The sequence below is a fragment of the Ascidia mentula genome, chromosome 9 (assembly GCF_947561715.1).
Source record: "Ascidia mentula chromosome 9, kaAscMent1.1, whole genome shotgun sequence".
Classification (NCBI taxonomy): Eukaryota; Metazoa; Chordata; class Ascidiacea; order Phlebobranchia; family Ascidiidae; genus Ascidia; species Ascidia mentula.
Window position 1 is genome coordinate 12910039 of NC_138574.1, and position 13086 is coordinate 12923124.

Consider the following 13086-nt stretch of genomic DNA (forward strand, 5'->3'; position numbering starts at 1 on the left):
CTTGAAATGCCATTTCCAGATATATTAGTCATATGTTGAGTTAAATATGAGTAAACGGCACCCAACTCAAGTAGACGCGCCAGTTGCATTATTTCCAGACGTTTTTCTTCGCCAAAACGAAAATTTTCGTATTTGGTGCCTGGCACTTACTTTCTTTGACAATTTCTGCTTGGTCTAGACCTTACATTTTCCCTCCAAAAGGATTTTCAGCTGCGCTACACACGTTTCATTGAAGAACTGCTATCTAATTCAATGCATTTTTAGCAAATCATCAGCTGCAGCGTTGTGACGTCAGACCTATTGATGACGCGAAGTCAAAACCATGAATACAAATAATATCAAAGGGCGTTTATTACACTACTTCACCATAGGACTAGGTCAAGAACAGCAAAGATCAGCGTTTCTTTTATTTGCCGGCTCAATTAGAACGACCTTATTGGGGCCAAGTAAATATGATCGTTCAGCTTTCAAGTTAGCAAACATGCATTTAGTTTATGGAGCTGGGATTGTTATACCATTATGACGTAATTGTTCCAAAAATAGGCTGAGACGAATTTTAAAACATTGCTCAATTACTGCTAACACTCATAGAATTGACTATAAAAGTGACACTTCGAAGGTTCTTGTGTTGTATTGAAGTTGCCTGAAATTTAGACCAAAAATATTAAGGACTTATCAAAGGTGCGAACTTCACACTTCACGTTTTATCTCACATCCAGCAACCAAGCCGCTGCGTCCACTTTCACACATCCATGTGTAAATATTTACCCCTTACTATAAGAACGCAGACGAGGGTCGCAGCTGGAAAGTTTCGTTCCCCACAAAGCGCATACAAAATTGCTACATTCCAGAAACACACAGATTTATAAGTGATGGTCTGGTAGGTAGATTTATTGGCAACTTTTGCGAAATTGGGCGGTTCTCGCGCTTCAGAGCGCGGTTTATAAACACGTATATATGCTGATGTGCCATGAACATGTGTATTGTGTGCGATAAATGCTAACAAAAAAGAAAGAAAACAAACACACAGTTTTTCTCTGCGAAAATGAATTGTTGAACGAGGTAAAAGGTTGCAGCGACACTTGAGTGTTCATTTTCCAGGCTCTTGTCACGTGATTGTGAAGTACAAAAAGTGGACTAGCATGTTATAAACGGTCGTAGATTTACAACACAGTGAACGGCAGGAAATTCACGCGCTGCTGCGAATGAGCGCACCGCATAATGACGACCCTTTGGCGAGCGAAAACTTAGAAAAACCCTGCGCGAAAACGTCTACCACCTCATCCAGTTTCAGCCTCATTACGGCGGTCACTTGGCGAGTCAGATGCTGCGTTTCCTCTACAAAAGGCTGCTGGAAGCCAAAGGTGCTTGCTTTTTTATTTACTCTCAAGGTGACCTTGATCGGCTGCTGCCATCCCGAATAAGCGTTGTTTGGACGAAGAATCATGATGACGTTCAAGGTGATGACGTATAATCCCGGTTTAGGAGGACGAAAGAATCCGTGTGAGAAACCACCCCCATCGTTGAAGCCGATGACGTCAAAGCCGATGATGCCACCACGTGGAGTCGCCACAAGGTTTCTTGACAGGGAGGCATGGAAACCAACGGTGATAGCTAAAAAGGCCTTGTTGTTAATTCTACTTTATTTGAAAATGAATTTATATCCTGTATGAACAATACAGTAATAATGTTAATCACCGCAAAGTGAAAGTCTTGCCGGCTATTTAGCTGACAAGATGTCACACCATACATCCCTGCACTGAAGAGACCTATTAGGTCGAAACAGAGGCCCTGCTTGCAACTTACTAAAAGGAATTAATATACTTATTGTGAATCAATATTCCTCCGAAAGGCTAGTTTTTTATACAATCGACATACATGCCAATGTAGGAGTATTTGGAAACTATAACGATAAGCATTTAATAAAGTGAAGAAATTTTACCGAAATCTCTTTGCACGGAAATACTTGCGCTCTCTATCGACCCCAAGCGTTGGTGTATTTGCTTGCGAAAAAAATCCTGGGATGACTCCAAAGCTTTGACCGCCTCAAACACGGTGTCCATGCGGTTCTTGTAATAGCGATAAGTGGCAGTGGAGTCCTGCCGGGGTGCCCTATATACAAATGAAAATCGTAATATAAGTTTGTGATAAAAACATCGTCCGAAACTGCATTGCAAAGTGATTTCCCCACACATTTTTGAATGTTAAGAAAATTATGGTTGTGGGTGCGAAATATCTGGAGCCGGTGCTTGATGTTATTGTTGTTCCCTTCTGCCTGTTGAGTCTGACGTTTTTTTGCAAGCAGTTCATTAAAGTACTGATGATGAACCCAGTAAGAGTTCCAAACGTCTATTTAATGTGATAAACAGCATTTTAGCGCTGGCTTTTCTATTTAGATACTGGTTGTGTTTTTTCGAAATACAAACTTTCTGGTGCTTATAGTTTAGCTTCGTGTCGAATAATGATGTCATTGCTCATAGTGATATATTTACAAGTATGTAGCGTGCAAACACATAGCTCACAGGGATCTTGTGTAGTTCTTGGCTTCGTTTGCAATCCGAAGTGCTTCGATAGCAACCATATAACAAACACTGCTGTTCCTGGTCATGTTGTAATTTACGGATCCAGCTAATTCCAAGTTGAATGCCGAGTTTGGGTCCTTGGTTTTGGCCTATACGTTCAACAATGACAGCACAATTGAAGTATCCGTTTATAACTGAATGACTTTTACAATAGTCTATACCAGTTAATACCTGCCGACTTGATGCTGGACTGTTTTGAAGGCGCTTCAGTTCGTTCACAAGCAATAGGTTTTCCGACGATCTTTTTGAGTTTTCTAAACCTGTAGAAAGCCACAAAGTATCATTAACTTTATTACCCCATAGTCAAGCATGATTAATAAACTTTTCGAATTTTTATCTGTACATTTTTTTCAGAATTTTTGAGTAGATATAAGTTGTAATTAGGTCTTGGTATGTCAAGCATAATTTTCCTATTGCCTTTACGGTAACAGGTTGGGTTCAAAATATCGTTTGAACACAAAAAGTTATATCGACATAAAATTCTGTCGTCATAAAATCAGTTCTTATACTTTAAACAATATTTCAAGAACGATCTTATATATGTTTTGGTTCAAACACAACTATATTCCCAATTAAATCTTTAAGTAAAGGATGTAATACGTACATATTTTTGTGTATTTAGCATTTTGTTGTCATTCGAAGCTACACTCACCAAGATGCAATACCATACAAGCCGTCAGTATTCCAATAATTAAGTTGAATATCATCAGTGCGATCATAACATGCTGTGATGCCTTCTCTTGACTAGCAGCTCTAACACTCCCATTTTCTTTCCTGACAACTTGCGTTTGAGTGCTGATTTGTTGCGAATTCTGGTTTCTCATTGAGTGACGAAATGATTTCATTTTTTCACGTTGAAAATTCGCGGCGAAAGGTAAACTACATTTTTTGTTTACTTAAAAGTGCTGAAATTAAACACGGTGACATGTTCTTAGTTCAAATCAAAATGATTACATAAACATACATCATCACTTATTTTAAACTGGTTTGTGCCAGTCTATCGTGGCCTATGGACACAAAAACGTAATTTATTTTTCAATAAACTTTGTGTATTATTTCCTTGTTTTTTCAAAGTTTACCAACTACACCATATGTGTTCAAGCAAATGCGGCTAAAAAAAATCACAGGTACTTCGGTGTCTTCAGTCGGTCCTACATACTTATATTACATTACATTCTGCAAATGTTATCAACTGAAAGTTACATGTCCACGTTTGCAAAATAGGTGTTTCAACTGCATCCATTTGCTAATTATCTGCCCAGCAATTACAAGTGCAATCTTCAATGAACCGCGTATAACGCTTCTTATATACAATGTCTACATTATACCCGTATAATGTTTACACAGGCTTTTGATCATCGGCACAAGATCTGTATCCACATCACGCACCGATGAATTCTTTGTAGATTGGCATGATAATGGTCGGGTACATTTTCGCAAATCGATCAATAGCTAATTTTGCGGTTGAGCCAGGCTATTGTTTCTGAAACCATCGACCCATCCAACAGTATATTTGTATTCATCCCGTGGGAAACGTATGTAAGATCGCTGCGTTTAAATATTTGTAATTGGTATTCACAAATAAAAACTACAACATTTTTATGAAAGCTTTATCGGTATGACAGCATTCATGACAAAACAGGCAATCAACAAATTCTCAAACTTGCAATTCATTGGGACTTATCTTATTTTTCGAATGGTTAAGATTGCCTAAGTCAATGCTTGAAGTACATGACCGTAAGTGGTAGTGTAGCCAGCACTGCTGGGCAAAATTAGGCTCATTTGCAGTAAGGCAATCCCGCGTTGCATCAAATGCACATATATTCAATAAATATGTATTTCTTGACACCATAGCATGGGTCTCCAAAAACCGAATTCGAAGGTGTTAAAACACAGCTCCTTTGATTGTTGCATTTCTGGCGAAGGATTAAGTGTGAGTTGCAAGCCAGACAGTTCACTTCATTGCTCTGCCCGCAACTGCATGATAAACACTTATTTTTAAATGGTCAAGCTTTGAATACAAAATTGTGTCGTACAGCAAGTCGTAATATGACGACTAATAGCATCGTTGCCAGCAAACTTGTTTAGGAACTTAAAAAAGCTGTTTGTTTCAACAAATTATTCAACATTGAAATATTTCAAAAACCAGACAAACTGATGTGTATTTCGCAAATTTATAACTTACATTGTACGGTTTGTCCTGCCGTAATACGCCATGTTTACGCTTATGTTGGTTCCCAGGGGACAGGAGATTGTTTTGGTTCCTTGATGCTCACACGCTATTTTGTTCAGCAACTCTGCAAGGCATACAACCAAAATAAATACAATCATTTAAAACAAAAGGTATTCTTCACTTCTAATTCCAAATCAAACAAACACGACTGTAAAGTCATAATTGCATATATGACGTCACAAAAATTTGCAAAATGCACTGCAAAATGTATCGAAGTATGTTCAACCAGAATAAACTAAATTATGCGTACTGTGATTACTGTACTGAGTTTATCAGCAGATATTTCCGTTTTGCAACGAAGAAATTGGTACATCCTTCAAATGACAAGTACAACCAAAAGTGAAATACCAACCAGGAGGTGCAGCAATTCGCTTCACTGTCCAAAAAAGTATGAACATCCACCACACAAGTAACAATCTACTGCAACTCATAGCTTCCGGCCAATAAACTTTGCTTGCTGTTGCTGTTGCTGTTGCTGTTGCTGTTGCTGTTGCTGTTGCTGTTGCTGTTGCTGTTGCTGTTGCTGTTGCTGAATGCTGTATACTGTGTATGCATGAAATAACAGCAAGTATGGTTGATGACCTACATTAGCATGACAAGATTGACGTAAGTACTTTTGTCGTCAAAACAATATGATTTCATCCTACAGAAAGGCATACAAATGTGTTCCGGGTCGATTTGATATCAATAAACACCGGTGTTTCTCAGCAAAAAGCCAGTAGCCTATACAGCCGCCACTGTGGTGACAGTGATACTTTGTATGACAGAGACACTGTTTGCTTGTCTATATTTAAAAAGGATCAGTATGAAAAAGTTTGGATGCGCAGTTTGGACGAACAGCCCAGCTAAATGTGTCATATCTTCGTGGCTGGAGAAACATCATGAGGTTAAGTTTAATTTTGACGTTAAGTCTCGTCGCAGAGTTCGTTCATGTTGTCAGAGGGGACGTTAACGGCGGTACCACATGTGCAGGTAAAATAGGCTGTTTGTCACCGTTACAACAGTTGCTGGCCGGAGGGATGCCATTTATCGTGCATGTGTGTTTAATTTTCTCAACGTCTTGGAAAATATTAAAATGTGCAATGCATTTGACTTTACAATTGGATTATATGACCGCCAATGAATGTTGAAAGTATGCCGGAATGGTAAAAGAATTCTTGCCGGTTACACGCCGTTCCGGAAAGAATTTAACGACAGCTGGTGTGTCCCAAATACTTATGAGAAACTTTAAGTTAGTAAATTTAATCAGATATTTGAGAAATATCACCATTGTACAAAAACATAATGGTTAATTTTTTTCCTGTATATTCAATCGATCCGGTAAGATTTTTTTTTCATTTTAACCCTAATGCCACCAGTCTTAATACAATTGCGTAATAGACGTGTGTTAAAGCCTGTTTCTTTTACAATGAAATCATACCAATCCACATTTATGTCGTTTCGTATCCGTTCTTGCATTTGCCACGCAAAAACAAGTTGCCTGTTCCCTATCTCATGTGTTTGCGTTACGCGCCGAATTGCGTTCCCAATTTAAAACGAACGCCGCGCTAACGGCTGATAACGCGCAGGTGTCTCTGGTCCCACAGTCCGCCCTGCAAGGAATTTTTGCAGCTTGTCGGCAATGCAGTAAATTTTTCTGTTTTTAGTTGTTCTTGTATAATACTAAGATTTTGGCTTAATTTGTACAAATAAAACAGCAGAATATTCTGCAATGCCGACAAACTGCAACAATTCCTTGAAGAAATCATAATATTCTGCTGTGATACAAAATATCTTGTGATATAAGATGGCAAAGTTTTTGGCATTTTTGACACAATTCCAAACGTGTAAAGCGGGGGCCTTCAACCTTCTGAACGGCCTACTAAACGAGTGCGTGAAATCAATTAGCTATACGTATATACGTCAAAGCAAAGTTAATACAAAGCCCTTGTCCGTCTATAAATGACCGCAATGCCACATTACCTATATTCCTATGAATTACATGTACAAATATTGTTTGACTTCATTCTGCAGGTTGTGTACTGGTCGTTGGTCTTATTGAACAACTGGCACAGGTTCATGCAACTGACGTCGTGACAGCGGGGGAACAAATATTATGTCCGGCCCTTCCCAATCCGTTCGACAAAGCTTGTGATGTTCTGCTCGATCGCTTTGGACCGGCTTTGATCGACTCGCTCTACCATGACGAAACGCCAGATATGTTCTGTTACCAGGTTTAAATGCTCCTTTATATTTTCGTACATGGAATACACTGGCGTTCTCATTGCAAGATGCACATAAAAAACTATATTATAGGATTTCCGAAAAATCGCTCGTGATGAAATTTTGTTGAGGAACTTTCACATAAAAAACGATCATCTTATACGTTTTGTCCTAGTGGTACATAGACTTTACGCCAAGCAGATAATCTTAACATGCGTTTTATATTCAGCATTTGCATTAAATAAAGCAAATACAAACACGGCGTTTTTTAGTAAATCGGTTCGGTATAAATTCAGTTCAGCTTTTGGCCAACCTCTATTGAACTTTTCGTGATTTTTCGTTTTTACAAAGACAATTTAAAGACCAATCGTACTATATGTTACATACACAAGTAGCTCGTTTTGGAAAACAATTAAAAAATTACACATACCCATGAGACAACGTATATACGCAAAATAAAGCAAGAATAATTCATTGCAGATCGGTTTGTGTCATCAAGACCCTGGAATCGAGTATTGCCACCTTTTTCCGCTTCCACCGAAATTTAGCGGAAAATTCGAACGCCGCGACGTTCGGCCGATGTTTGACATCTTCTTTACGCCCAAAGAAGTTTCCGACAACGAAATCTGCAAAATTCCAGGGATTTCTGAAGTTTGCGAGAAAATATCCAGGTTAGTGTTAAAATGAAAAGTTATGAAATCTGAAGTATAGTTTGCCTTTCTTATCAAAACTTCGCAAAAGATTTGCTTTTAACGAAGACCTGATTTCACAGAGTTGTTAAAAAAGCTTTCGATCCACGAAAGGAACAAAATTAAACTCAACTGCTGTTGTTGCCAGGCTAAATGAAAATCTCAGTATAACTGACTTTCCGCCCAAAATAACGTAGCAATTATTCAACCAACGTTTGATGTATTTAAAATTTAGTCGCATACTCAGTACGGCGTTAGCCGTTGAAACGATTAACAGCTTATGTCGGTTTTCCTCACTATATAAAATCGTGCTTTTTCAGTTTCGCCAACGACCACCTTCCTATTCAAGATAAAGATCATGACAAATTCAGCGTCGAGCCAACGTTGAGAGGTTTCAACTGGAGAGGAAAAGATTGTGACGATGGAAGGAACGATACTTACCCTGGAAGAAAACCGATTAATATGGACAGACAAAGGGATTCCAACTGCAATGGGATTTACGTGCGTTATTTTGCGTTGTACTTCTAACATATGCACTGTCAGGAATCGTATGAATAAACTTTTTTACACATATTCAGCAAAATGAATGGCAAAGTAAATTCTTTCTTTGATTTCGATTTTACAGAATATTTTGGGCTTTATTTGTAATAATGCAATATTTTCTAAATTTCATGACTAATTTCTGAACAAAGTTTGTCAAACCACCAAACATGTAGGGTTAAAGTGCAGTTTTTAATAACATAAATGTTACTACTTTCTTCATGTGTTTCAGGGCGTGAACCCCAATAATGGCATCCCATATGAGCAGACTTATTGCTCCGAATCATCGTCGCGTGGTGTCGCTATTTTGGGTGATTCTGCAGGCGCCCATTTCCATATCCCACCCGAATATTTGACGGCAGAAACCCTTAACCTGGTAAAGTATTTTTGATGACATTCGAATGAGCATCCAACTATTATTTGAAACTATATGTTGTAGATGAAAAGGGCAATTTTAATTACAAAAATACAAATAAACCTTTTATTCAGGACACTTTTCAGGACTTGATCACGGTCCTTACAAACGAATTTGACTGGCCCCAACTTTCCAGCGTTACAGGTATCCAAATACTCTTATTCTAATCAAATTGATAGCAACGTGAATTTTGTGGTGTGCAACTCAGTAGGTGTGTTTTTCTTGTAATTGTTCAGACAAAAAGTCCTTTCTTGTAAAACTTTTTGGCAAAGTTTGAGATCTGCTTCACTCAAGTTGTGGAGAAAATGGCGTCCAGCTCCATAGTTATACAAAGCTGACCTGCCTGACCAGCATCTTTGTCCTCAAAATCTGCACTCAAGACCAATATCTTTGTCCATAGAGTTATAAGTAAATCCGTTGTTGGTGTTCATATTTGTAACTTAATTTACGAAGGATGAAAATACTGTCTATGGGCCGTCATACCTCAGTTGTGTATGATCGTGGAGTTTGGAATTGTTGCAGTAAATGAGACAATCTGGTCACGTTTTTTGCAGCCTACACTCAGAACGATTGGCCGCATTCAATTTCCGGTCCCGTGGACTCGGTGTACATGAAATTGCTCAAGAACAACAAGTGCATTCATCGCGATTACCAGAATATCGCCGTTAACGGCGGCGCTTCGGACAACATGCATGGAATTATGAAGGGATTGGCGAGAAATAAAACAACGGATTATCCCATTTTCATTGTACTGGCGCTGGTTGGCAACGATGTGTGCAATGGGTGAGATTACCAAATGAGTTGAAAATTGAAACCACCTTCTTTTGTAGTGTGTATAATTAAACAATGATTGTAATTCCATTTGACCAATTCTATACACTACATCACCAGACATATACAATTCAATTGAATGTTATCTTTGCACAAAAACTAACTTGAACGTGTATGAACAATAAATATCAGACGCAAATACCTCTTGCTTTTTCTGGTTGTCTTGTCGCAAAACATGAAAATAGCGTCATTAAAAATAACTTTTTTGTCATCAACGTTGCTGCACACGTTGGTTGTCGAACTGGATTTAAACGACTATGACGTATAACAATCAGACACAACGACACTGAAGCGCATATGACGACTACAACGCAGTACAGAGCCAATATGATGCAGACCTTACAATACCTCGACCAACATATACCGAAGAAAAGCACGGTGGTAATATCAGGATTGGCTGACGGGAGAGTACTCTGGAACACAATGGCGGAAAGGTGAAATGGTGTCCCGCTAAATCCGTATATTACGCGCAGGTATTTTGATTGAACTTTCAGTTTTGATGACTGCTTTTCCGGTAAACCAGCGGTCGTGCGGGTTCTTTGATGATAAATGCTTTGTTGTGATAATGTGATAAATGCTTTTATAAACCGCTGTGTTTCTACAGGCTTCACCCAATTGGCCAACTGAACAGTGACGTACGTTACAAGGACCTTTACGCCTATTTGAACTGCCTCCAGGTGTCGCCCTGTACGGGTTGGATGAGTAGCAACAAAACGCTGAGAAACTTCACATCGCAAGTACGTATAGTTGAAAATCAAGGTTATTTGGGTCTCAGCATAACGCTTTATCGTTAACTTTCTTTGAAGTCGCATGATGCATTCTTGAAGGTGAGACCGATAATGATGTTGTGAAGTGTGTTTGGTTGTTACGACTCTGCACCTCTTTCTTTGTGATTGAGTACAATCTCAATTATTTGCCTGATTCAGTCATCTATTATGTACATTTAAAGCTAAATTATTTAAGAACACCAAGTTCACAACAAAACAATTTTGTATACAAGTAGTTCAATGCTTTGTACACAGAGAGCGGCAAATCTGAGCGCTGTGGCCAAAGACATCGCCGCAACACAAAGTTTCGACAGCTTCGAGTGCATTTACATAGACTTCGATATTCAGGGAGGTATGGTAACACAGCATATACAGTTGCGAATATAAACTCGTTGCAACATAACCACACACATCGTGAACCTATTACAAAGTAACTGCGATGGTTTAAAGAATTTACAAACTCATTCGGTGTGACAAAACATAAACGACTCAATACACGATAGTTATAATACTGAATCTTTGACGTGGAATGTTTCTATTGGTCAGTTATCGACAAATGGGTGGCAAGTGGTGGCGAAGCATTCGAGGTCATTGAACCCGTCGACGGATTCCACCCAAGTCAGGTAGGCCAAGCCTTGACCGCCCAGGACATATTCGATACTCTCACCAAAACGAATCCCGAAGCAATCGGAAAGGTGAATCCGAACAATAACAAGATATCGTTACAGTTCGGTGATCAGGGTGGTTACTGAAGCGTGAAGCTTCACAATGTGTGATTTTTGAGTTCGACAACAATAAAGTGGTTCTTGGTATACGCTGTATCCATGTTATAGCTTTGGTTTTGGGCAAAATGAAATTATAGGTGTGGTCATGAAGTGTGGACTGTGACTAATGCCAAGTATACACATCACATATAAATAGTAACCCAAACACAACACATTAGACGAACAAATAAGTTTTAATAAAAATCATCACATTATAATTCGCTCTTATCGTTTTATACGCCGTCAAGTCTGAAGAATAATATAAGATACTTTTAGGTAGGAATGTCCAGACCGAATCAGATAATTGGATTCGACCGAATAGTGTACATACATTTTTAATATCCGACTTAATTCGGACACAGACACCGAATCTGATTTTGGACATTACATAATCCAACATTCAATATAATTAATTCGATTTGAAACAACGGGGCTTGGAATCGTGAATGTGAAAACTGTACTGACATAAAATACTGTTAAATGTTAACACACGTGTGTTGTGTTTCAATGTACTTCCCAACACCGGGGCAGGGATCGCCGAACATAGAGTTACTTGGGTTTAAAGTACAGTTCTGCTTTCCTTCGCATAAGACTCGGAGTTTTATCACGGAACTACAATCCCAACAGTCATTGCGTAAAATCCATCTGCTGCCGCATCTGCAACACACGGTGGTTGTTAAGCCAATAGCGGATTTTTTAAAAGAGTGTGATTTCAATTATGTAATTTAAGCCATACAAACTGAAAACTCACGTATATCTTGATATAGTTTTTGTTTAATGTCATTGCTAGCATGTTTATACGTATTTGTGCTATCGATGCATAAAACCGCTCTATTATGAATGCCGTTAAGAACATGTCACAAACCTCTGTGACTCAGAATATTTTTTTTGTTTTGAGATGTTTAATTGTTGTAATGGTCACAGCAAAGCGTTTTTTATTTAAAAAACTCCTAAGCATAAACTGTTCTAATTAACAATTAGAGTTTCATGAAGCAATTTACTCAATAGCCCATCTTCTTCTTCCGTAAAAACCGCTTTTCAGATGTATGTATTTGCCTTCCGAGCACCGTAAAGTCTGGGTTGGATCACGCTCGCAAGCTATTGTTGTGATAACTTCTGCACACAAAAAGAAAATAAATTATTCTGCAATTCGAACTGTCGCACGACGTTAAACAGTTTTCTTACCATTGTCAGCACAAACGCTTGAGACACAAAGCAGCAAGCCTGATAACAAAAGTAACAACATTACAATTGCAGAAATCCACTGAAGTTCAACCTGCAAATAATTTGACTTATTTCTCTGCTTCCGCTGTACTACTTACGAATCATTATTTCAATTTCCTAAATACGCCGTGTCAGTCTTTATAACTTTCATTAATTGCTGGTACACTGTTTTTGGACAGACATTTCAACTTTATTCGCAGCACGAGCTTTCGCGAACGTTTTCCTGTTAAATTTGATGTGATTCTCGGCTTCTGATGTTCTGCTCAAAAACACACGTAAATATAACCTGTTCTATCGTAAACATTGTGGAAAAAGGCAACAAAACTTTGCTCGACGTTCTATATAGAATACTGCCTAGTTTTAAACATTACTGGTTTTGGTCGACATATTGTTTAATAAATAAGTGATATCTACATACGACGCCGATCGTCTATCACTCTTTGTGAGTCATAGATTGGATACTTGGTACTATAATTAAATAACTGTGGGCTAATTATCCAACGCTCTGAACCGGGTTAATTACGTACATAAACAGTTAAAAGCTCATACGGTAGCAAGTTAAGCCCAATTGTTATATCATTAACAAAAACGCGTTGAAACGAGCTCCCCAGACATAAATCTCAGCAGCAGACTTTTCGAAAAACCTGAAGGTGTCCGCAACTATTCTGACGTCATTAAAATAGGTCGAAAGAGTTGCAGACAAAAGTATTGAAAACCACTGGGCTATACGATGGTGTATGAAACGACAATGGTGTAAATAAGGTGGAATTTCCATTACTCGGACTTGTGAGGATCTTTCCATACCTTTTACTGAGGGAGCATCTGTTTTGTATCATTTT

At 38.5% G+C, this 13086-nt stretch overlaps 3 protein-coding genes across 3 annotated transcripts; 1 reads left to right on the forward strand and 2 right to left on the reverse strand.

Annotated features, from left to right (window-relative positions):
• Window positions 1–1189: 1189 nt before the first annotated feature.
• LOC145914621 (uncharacterized) lies at window positions 1190–3427 on the reverse strand. Its single transcript, XM_083002441.1, has 5 exons — window positions 3235–3427; window positions 2754–2842; window positions 2523–2671; window positions 1943–2112; window positions 1190–1614 (listed from the first exon to the last, which is right to left on the reverse strand). Exons 1-5 carry the CDS (start codon window positions 3425–3427, stop codon window positions 1190–1192), a joined length of 1026 nt encoding a protein of 341 aa, XP_082858567.1.
• Window positions 3428–5696: 2269 nt separating this feature from the next.
• LOC145914622 (acyloxyacyl hydrolase-like) lies at window positions 5697–11011 on the forward strand. Its single transcript, XM_083002442.1, has 11 exons — window positions 5697–5787; window positions 6829–7028; window positions 7498–7688; window positions 8027–8207; window positions 8479–8622; window positions 8736–8805; window positions 9216–9444; window positions 9768–9926; window positions 10097–10229; window positions 10515–10611; window positions 10806–11011. The coding sequence occupies exons 1-11, from the start codon at window positions 5697–5699 to the stop codon at window positions 11009–11011; spliced, it is 1701 nt and encodes a 566-aa protein (XP_082858568.1).
• A 245-nt stretch (window positions 11012–11256) lies between these two features.
• Window positions 11257–12295, reverse strand: LOC145914623 (D-galactoside-specific lectin-like). Its single transcript, XM_083002444.1, has 4 exons — window positions 12209–12295; window positions 12025–12139; window positions 11537–11680; window positions 11257–11272 (listed from the first exon to the last, which is right to left on the reverse strand). Exons 1-4 carry the CDS (start codon window positions 12267–12269, stop codon window positions 11257–11259), a joined length of 336 nt encoding a protein of 111 aa, XP_082858570.1. The 5' UTR covers window positions 12270–12295.
• Window positions 12296–13086: the final 791 nt, after the last annotated feature.